The 9,256-nt window shown below is 38.8% G+C and overlaps 1 protein-coding gene across 2 annotated transcripts; it reads left to right on the top strand.

Annotated features, from left to right (window-relative positions):
• The first annotated feature begins 325 nt into the window (after positions 1-325).
• Positions 326-7,683, top strand: cdc42ep2 (CDC42 effector protein 2). 2 transcript variants are annotated; one of them, XM_039650168.2, is made up of 2 exons: positions 326-566; positions 5,649-7,683. In XM_039650168.2, the coding sequence occupies exon 2, from the start codon at positions 5,945-5,947 to the stop codon at positions 6,686-6,688; it is 744 nt and encodes a 247-aa protein (XP_039506102.2). In that variant the 5' UTR covers positions 326-566; positions 5,649-5,944; the 3' UTR covers positions 6,689-7,683. The 2 variants fall into 2 exon arrangements, with proteins under 2 accessions (XP_039506102.2, XP_039506103.2); XM_039650169.2 differs by having other exon boundaries at positions 326-739.
• Positions 7,684-9,256: the final 1,573 nt, after the last annotated feature.

Here is a 9,256-nt window from a genome sequence, read left to right as displayed (position 1 = left end):
AAGGTAGCATGCTTTCCTGCAGTGGCTTTGACCTTCTCATGACTTTAAATTCGAATAAATTTCCTGAACTTGAACTGATTGGAATTATTATTATTAGCCTATATATATATATATATTTTTTTTTTTTTTCAAGAAATTTATATAGTCTAAGTGTGATGAGAATTAGGAGAGGTGAGTAGCCATAGGAGATTAGAGGTTTAGAGAGGGATACAATGATTTACATTTGTTTTGATTTGGTTTAAAGGAGTGTGTGGAGAGTGTGAGAACTTCAAATTGAGTCACCGCAACGTGTACAGGCTACTGACAGCGGCGTGCGTGCGCGTGCGTGCGTGATGCACTACAGACTCCCTCTGCTGTCCTGCTGGAATCTTCAGCAAACACGGAAGAAGCGGGACAACGCAGTGGTAAATGCCAAATAATGGTCTGGATAACACAATTGTAGATATCAACAGCGAGGCAGATCCACAGAATCCAGTCCTGTGCGCTGAGCTTCGGCAGGGATGTGAGGCTTACAGCGCTCTATAGCGCGGCTCTATTTCTACTGGATCAGCACATACTCTCTATAGGTATGCGGTATCAAGTGTGAGGGTTATTTTTGTACTTCTGTCAATTCTGCTGGTTTTCGCGCTGGAAGAACTTTGTGACCGAGCAGAGTTGGTATTGATTAATTTTGACCTGAAAGACCTGCGCATAGATGCGTTTTGGAAAGGACTTGATCACACGGGAATCTCAATGGGAGGTAAAATATAGCCTAGTATTTGCATGTGGAGTTAAAATCGCAAGCATATTGAACACAAAATGTTAAGTAATCGTAATCGTATGGGAGCGTGTTCTCGCCGAAGTTACAGGCAACTCTGCCTTTTTCTTGTATTTGTTGGGCTACAAGCTATAGTTTTAGAACATAAATCATATTTATTCTCTCGAGCATGTACAGGAAAATGCTTAATTTTTCCGCCAGTGATGAATTTAATGTGGAGGGGTCTCTCCGATGGCCAGAGGAGCACGGGGTGCCCTGCCATGATGACATTGGGCTGCTGCCATGTGAAATAGGGAGTTTTTCTGTTACCCGACTCTTCTTCAATAACTAAAATATAGTGTATTTTTTACACTTTATTTTTTTTTACACATAATTAAATGTGATCTGTAAAGGGGTGTAATGACTTTAAAACGTGCCTGTAGTAAATTGTAGGCTACTTTGCACATAACAGCTTTGAACAGAGGTTATGGCAGGCAGACCATGCCTCCACAACAGAGCTGCCTTTTTAAAATTCTAATTCAATTTCTGTTCTTTTAAAGGTAGGCTACTGTAAAATAAGTGTAACTGTGATCACATGTGCCTCGTAAGCTAGCGACGTTGCTGAATCCCTTTCAAAGTTTTATTGTGTTTGAACTATTAAATCGAAAGCTCTGTTCACTTTGTCAGATAGTCTTCTGGTTTATTCTTGATTTAGGGTTGATATGTTCCAATTCATTCTGATGTTTTTCCAATATTTTTTGGACAGAATGTTGAGTAGGCTATGTTATTGTCCTGAGAATGTTTTACCAAGTAATTTCTGTTGTAAATGCAAATTTTATAGGTATACCTCACCACCATTAACTGCAATTGGTTTGATGAATGCTTTGAATAACTGGAGCCAGATTCTTGCCAAAGAAATACAGCCCATTGTAGACCAAGGTTGATTAAGTAACTTAATGTGTTTCTGTTTGATAACAAACATTTGTGAGATCTGGGCAGTTTTTCAAAGATCATGACATTGATGTTTTTATAGTTAATAATAGTCACTGACAATAACTCTCTGTTAAAAAAAAATCCAAAAGCTGTTTTTGTGTCTGTGTGTTCTCTCCATTGTCTAACAAACAGAGCGTCTGTTGAAGGGCTTGCTAAGCAGAGCGCCTCATTTATGCTTTCTAGCAACATTGTTCACTTCTCTAAAACTAATAAATAACCTCAGGCCTTCAGAAGAGAGGCATAGTTCATTTTCACATTGTAAAATTTCTTATTTTTTAACATGACTGGGTAAAATTATGGGATACATTATATTCTCTGGAATCCGGACTCTCTGGAAATTTTTAATATCTATGATTGGACTGTTGTAAACACAGAGATATCGGAATACTATATAAGCCATTCACACTTCCTGACACTTCTCTGCGAGTCTGAACAGGTCTCGCCTGATACTGTACCTTCTCTGGAAATTTCAGTTATTTAGTAGTGGTTTGATTAGAGCCTTTCTGAGATCCAACGTTGTTATGTAAAGAGCAGTTGTGCCTATGTTGACCGGACCCCCTTTTGCCACTTTTGCTTAAAGGGATAGTTCAGTTTGAAATTAATTTTTGATATGTTTTAGCTTACCTCAAGGGCATCTTTGTTTCCACAGTATTTTCAATTTTGATATTTTTAGGTCAAACCCAAGTGGCAACATTCTAATCTGTAAAATGAAGCCTTCCCGGAAGTGCAAAAAACTGCAATACATCTAAAATCCGCTAGAGGGAGGTCCCAGAAGGGAGCTAATCTTCATAGACCCCATGTTAAAATGTCCGTTTTCACAACATAAATTCATGCTTTTACAGGTTGGTCCCATGGACTTTTATTGTATTTTCGGATAGGTTCCGAGTGCCTGACAACTGTGAGGGCGGTGATTTTTTTTCTAACTCGTTAGTTTAGATAGATATAAAATGTATGACAAATAAGGGCAGTTAACTTTAATTGACAGGTGATAACAGGCTGCGCCGAGTGGAGTTTGACGTCTCGGCCATGATCTAACACAACACATCATACCACCTCTGTATCCTTTCTGAACATTTGTATTTCTCAAGATTTTCTAATACGGCACCATCCATACCCCCCATAAACAGCCTCAAAACTGCTCTTCAGAAAGTCAATGAGTGACGTCACAGACGCTTTGTCCATATTTTTTACAGTCTATGGTCAAACCGTTCTTGTCTGTCAGGCATGCAGGTTCACCTCAAAGAGAATGCACAGAGAAGTCCAAATTAAACATGATTAAACATGATCTAATGACTCGTAAATGTAAGTACACACTGATGGACATGAAACGAGCGGTTTGTGTGAGAAAACAAACAGTATTTATATCGTTTTTACCTCTTGTAATCACAGTCACGTCCAAGTACTCTGAGGGCGAAGTGACCTCTTGCGCGTGTTTGTTTACACAGAGATTTCAGAAGTGTTACCCTTCACTGTGAAGATCTAAATTTAGATATACAGGAAATTGCAATGGAAGACGATTTCAATATATCAACAGACAACGTTGATTTTTTTTCCAGCGCTTACGCAGAGAGAAGCGCCCTCGCTTGTGTATGTAGTTCTTTTGAAATTGTTTTCATCCAAACAACTTTATATAAACATACTTTATTTTTACCACGAATATAGCCTTATGTTGTGTAAAAGAAATCGTTGCCACGCATTACAATAATTTAATTATTAAAAGTTGATTGTTACGTGACTGCACATTAAATTATCACTGCCTCACGAGTCAGGTCAATGTATAGGTTTGTCGATGAATTATCGACAAACGATACTCTTCCGCTTCTCCGTGGGAGCTCAACAAGACCACGCCCCCTTTTTTGTGTATTCCTGTGGGCGGAGATTAGTCAAAAACTGTTCTAATTACATCATTAAAAAAGAAGGTAGAGGTATGTAGTCCAAACCGGGCGTTCGCTGTAGGCCGTGAAAGGGGACTTCTGTTAAATAAAATATCTCGCTAGGCATTGAACTTTGAGCTTTATAATTTTACAGGTATTGTTTATGCTTTAACAGCAACATTACACACTATCTAAAGTTTGAAAAAAGGAATTGCAAAGAACAGTATCTTTAATGGATCACTCTATTGTTTGGTTTGTTCAGGGCTAGAACTGATGTTCTAATTGCTCTCTGACTCCCATGGTTCATTATCTTGCTTAGTTTAGTGAGTGCACACACATGTACACATTTACCATTCACACGATCAAACTGGAATAGCCACATGTTTGAATGAAGCACATACAGCACTATGTTGATTAAATCTGTTAGGCAAGGCACACAACACTCAATTCAAATGACACATCTATATAGGATCAGTATTTGGGAAATGATCTGTTAACAAACTGTAGTTTATTCCCTAGAACATTTCAGAGCCTCTCTGACTTTAGCTGTGTCACTTATGCAACAGTGTGGTGGAGGTTCCCACACTTGAGATGGAAACACTGGCCTTTGTTTTTTGATCGGAGTGTGTGCCAGTTGAGCTAACCTTGATAAAAGTCAAGGTTGAAGGAAATACACTCACACACACCAGGATATAGTTAACTGATTCAACTGCAGAAGTATGATGTAATGCCAAAGGCATGCGTTACGAGTCGTGCTCTAGACTAGAGTCCCTGACGTATTGTCACACACATACAGGTCTTAGGGTCTGTTAAACCTTTCAGCATACAAAGAAACACTAACACAATCATGCACTCAAAAATTCCCATTATACCGCTGATAAAAAGCAAATGCCAAGCAAGCAAGCAAAATGATCAAATTTATGGGGCAAATTTTAAAATGTCTTCGAAAAAAGTATATTATGTTTACTAAAGCTGCATTTATTTGATCTAAAATGCGGTTAAATCATAAATATTTTAAAATATGATAACAATTTAAAATAACTGTTTTCTGTTTTAGTCCCCATGTAGTCAATAATTCGCCATCTCAGAGTCAGACAGCAGCCTTCGTAAAATCAGAATTCTTGGAAACTCTTTGAACAACTTAGAACGTCAATGGAGAAAGGCATATAGTTCATCATAAAATTGTAAATATGCATCATAATCGTAAAAATAATTCACCAGCTATATTGCTATATTTTATTGAGGGATAACTGGAGACTCCTCTGCTTCGATTAGTAATGATGAAATGCTAAAGCCCACCAATTTTTGAGATTATCTTTGGTTCACTGCAGTTTTAAAGGGATACTCCACTTTTTTTTTGGAAATAGGCTCATTTTATAACTCCCCCAGCCCAGAGTTAAACAGTTGAGTTTTACCGTTTTCGAATCCACTCAGCCGATTTTCTGATATTTAGAAGAATATCAGTAAAAAGACAGTTTCTGGTCTCATTGACTTCTATAGTAGGAAAAAAATATACTGTTTAACTCTGGGGGAGTTGTAAAATGAGCCTATTTCCAAAAAAAGTGGAGTATCCCTTTAAGGAGAAAATACTAAGCAAGGAGAAAATACTCAGCAGCAATGGTGTTGACTGATGAATTTGCACATAATTTGTCTTAAAGGATATTAAAAACCACACAGACATATAAACAACACAAAAAACTTGTGTGTAAAACAAGGAGACTTTAATAGATTCCAAAATGTATTCTTGCAAAGGGAAAGTCTATTATTAAATCAATGCTTTGTGTTGAGTTATTATGTGATACAGCAGTGGTTCTTGATCTTGGTATGTGGGAGCCCCTGCTTAGCACATTTTATATCTCCTTTATCTGACACACCCACTTCAGTTAATAAAGCTCTTTCCTAACAACCTTATGATCTGAATCAGGTGTGTTAAATGAGGGCAGACATACAAACTGTGCAGAGCTGTGGCTCCCCAGGACCAGGATTGAGAACCATTGCACTACAGTATGTGCTAAACACTCTTTCTCTTTCTCTCCAAACTGCAGGCAGACTGGACTGGCAGTGCCTATAAGGATATCAGAATTGACAGACTGTCTTTCTCCATGTGGCCTGCCGAAGCGCATTCTGGGCATTATATATGAAGAGACACTCTGAACCAATTAAGAATTTTTCATGAGAAAGAAATAAAAAAACTCAACTCTGTCCAGTTGGATTAAATTTGAATGCTAAGTGCATTGTGATTTTTTTTCAGTCCATTTATTCTCTTCCCCTTTCCTCTTGCCCATTCACCCTGCTGCAAGTTCTGTCTCTCTGTTGTGCTGGAGGACGCAGTGGCTCAGACATGTCGGCCAAGGCTCCCATATACCTTAAGCGACGAAGCCGTAAAGGAAAGAAGGAAAAGCTGCGTGACCTTCTTTCATCCGACATGATCAGTCCTCCGCTGGGAGACTTCAGACACACCATCCACATTGGAAGTGGAGGAGGTGCCGACGATCTTTTCGGTGACCTGTCTTTCCTACAAGGTAAATTTCACCTGTTACCGGGTCAGCAAAGTCATCAAGAGTCCTTCCAACTAAGTCGCACGGCAAGTGTAAGCAGTCACCCGCCAGCCAGCGAGAGCTCGCCTCTGCTGAAAAATGCCCTGTCGCTGCCTATCATTGGAGGGGTGCAGGCGCTCACACTTCCGGCTGTGACCTCAGCAGGAACGGTGAATGCTGAGATCCCAACAGCCCCGATAACAACCCAATCGCCCCCAACATCTCCGTCTCTCGCTCCACCTCCCAAACCTCCCAGACTGCACCTGGAAGAGAGGAACTTGTCACCACATACATCGCTTCGGCATACATCTCCAGACCGCTATCCACTTAATTTGCACACATTTGGGCAGAGTCCAGAGGAAGATGAGAAATTTGTGAAGGATGGGGGAGAAATGCCGTATTTGTCCAACGCCGGCTCTATGCTTTCCCTCCATCTTGACTTGGGGCCATCCATCCTAGAGGATGTGCTTCAGATCATGGACAATGAGAGAACAGGGACGTTCAGTGGCCAACTTACACCCAGTGGACGACAAGAGATATATACCTGAAAGTGAACAGAGAAGCGGGTCAAAGCTTGATGATGCATAAATGAGCTAATCACATTTTTCTCCATGCATCAAAACATTTGTCCATCTGAGAGAACTCATTTAGCTGCTGTACAATGGCATTTCCTGGAGACTTTGTCCTTTTTTTTTTTTTTTTTTTTTTGCTTATTATGCATTTAATCTTTGGAAAAGACCTTTGGAAACTACATGATTTGAACCAATCAAAATTGAATCGGTTTCATCATTGGATTTCTCTGTTGTTTAAATGGATGGTTTTAATTCATTTTTGTTATTTTTGGACTACAATGTAACAATTCTGTCTTTAGATTTACTCTTAGATACATTTAATCTGAAAGCATTTTAGTAAGCACATCTCAAACTTACCTGCATTGAGTGTAGAGTATGTACTATTACAGGGCAACATCCTACATGCCTCCTGGATACACTAGAGGAAAAGAAAAACTGACATTTTCCTCTTTCAGAGCAGCGATGACATCATCTCCCCCCTCTGTGTTGTTGCAATTTGTGTAATCGGGTAAAAATGCGCAGCTCCTCCCTAATGATCTGGACACGCACACGCGCCAGGAGGCCTGTGTGTCTACACCCTGGGATTTTAACGTTCTCTTTTTTTATGGGGAGTAGTTCTTCATTGTTCAGAAACAGAAACCCAATGGCTAGCTTTTCACTGAGCAGGAATATGGAATGTCTTTTTTTTTTTTTGTCATAAAATACTCATTTTTTCTGTGTTTGGTTGTTGTTGAGGTGTCTGCGATCCCTCAGGCATTGACAGATGATCACTTTTCATGCAGCAGTGGTGTTTCCTTTCTCCGATTGAGCGTGAGCGATGGGGCCAAAAGAGGGGCTTGTGTTACCTTGGTATCCCCCATGTAACCCACCCCACAGGGGTTGTGAATGCTCTATGCTTTCCACTCACAGATTTTGACTGCAGTATTATTTTCTTGTTGAATTAAAATGAATAACTCTTTACTTTTTTCTAACTTACCTTGCAAAAAGTGCATCAAACTGTCAACGAGGTGGGCTTAAAAGAACAAATACTAACAGAAACAGTCATATAGCAATCAGCGTTTTGTGATGCTACCTTTGCACTGTAACATCACTAAGAAAACCATTTACCATCATTTAAACTCATCAGTTCTCATATTTAAAGGTACACTATGTAACTTTTGATGCTATAGCGTTTAATAAACAAAAATGCATTTATCTTGAGGCATCCAGAGCTACTTGTATATGTTTGCAGCAGTTGCCCCCCCCCCCCAGTCTGAAATAGTCCAAAAATAAACACTTATTCTAGGCTTACTGTACCATACTCGCTCATTATATACATTTTGAATAAAAAAGTTACATAGTGTACCTTTAAAAAATTCTATTTGAGATGTGAAACAATGTAATTTTGTTTTGTTTTGTTCTAAGTAGCTATTGTTTCTGACACTGTGTCTATACCGTTGTTGTCACTCCGCTAGAAGCTCTCCGCAGTGGACAATTACAAATCCATTTGTCCTTTGTAGCAGAAGTAGTGCGAGCACTTGGAGTACATCAGAAATATAAAAAGGCAGCAATTTTTTGTTGGAAATTTGTTGTATCTCGTCACACTGTATAATAATACACTGATTATAATGGGTCCTACTTACACTCCAAAAAATATGTTACACCACTCTACAGTCCTTTGAAAGTGATTGCAGTACCAGTTTTGGCCACAATCTTACACACATCTCCTGGAGATTGAACGCAATCAAATTAAGTTCGGGCGAAATGGCAGTTGGCTCGGACTATACTGCCACCCTCTGGATGTAAGAATTTTTACTTAACATAAATGGTTTGTGTTCAGACAACTGTTAAGTTGAGACATAATAGAGTGCCGAAGTGATGACGTCACTTTGTAGGACAACTTGGAAGCTAGCAGCGCATGGGTTCCCTCGATCGAAAAGCTATGCATTTTCCCCATAGAATTTTCGAAAATTGCTAAAAAATAAGATCTGTGTTCAACAAAGAGTTATGACCTTTACACGTTTTGTCAAGATAATCTTGACAAGTTAATGCAAAATTTATACATTTTGAAGCCTATATAAAGATTTTAAAAAATTCAAGCAGACACAATAAAGTTTAAAAAACACAAGCAGGTTATGTGTTCTATCTATGACATAGATCAAAACGTGAAAATATTTAGAGGCTTCACCACAGACCTTATTTCAGGCGTTTCACTTCCGCGTTTTGGCCTACAAAGTGACGTCGTAACTTTGGCACACTGTTACATAGACCTTAATATAAAAAAAACACAATTATTATAAGTAAGCTAAATATAAATATATTATGTAAAGTGCACAACCTTCATGTTCATTTTTTAGTGTACTTTTATCGCATTATACCACTTCTGTCTGATGTAAAAATGGTGTCAGAGTATTTAGTGGTTCTTCTTGGTTCCTTTTTTTGTTACTAGTGAATTGTCTTATAATTGTATCCTTACATTGTGAATTCCATTTCCAAAGCTGAATCTGTTTACAAAGTCATAGTTCTGTGCACTTAACTTTGCTGACATACATCTGATCTAAAGAC

The sequence above is a fragment of the Pimephales promelas genome, chromosome 4 (genome assembly GCF_988280905.1).
Source record: "Pimephales promelas chromosome 4, fPimPro1.hap1.1, whole genome shotgun sequence".
In the NCBI taxonomy this organism is placed as follows: domain Eukaryota; kingdom Metazoa; phylum Chordata; class Actinopteri; order Cypriniformes; family Leuciscidae; genus Pimephales; species Pimephales promelas.
Note: the sequence above shows the minus strand (reverse complement) of the source record. Positions and strands in the feature narration are given on the sequence as shown.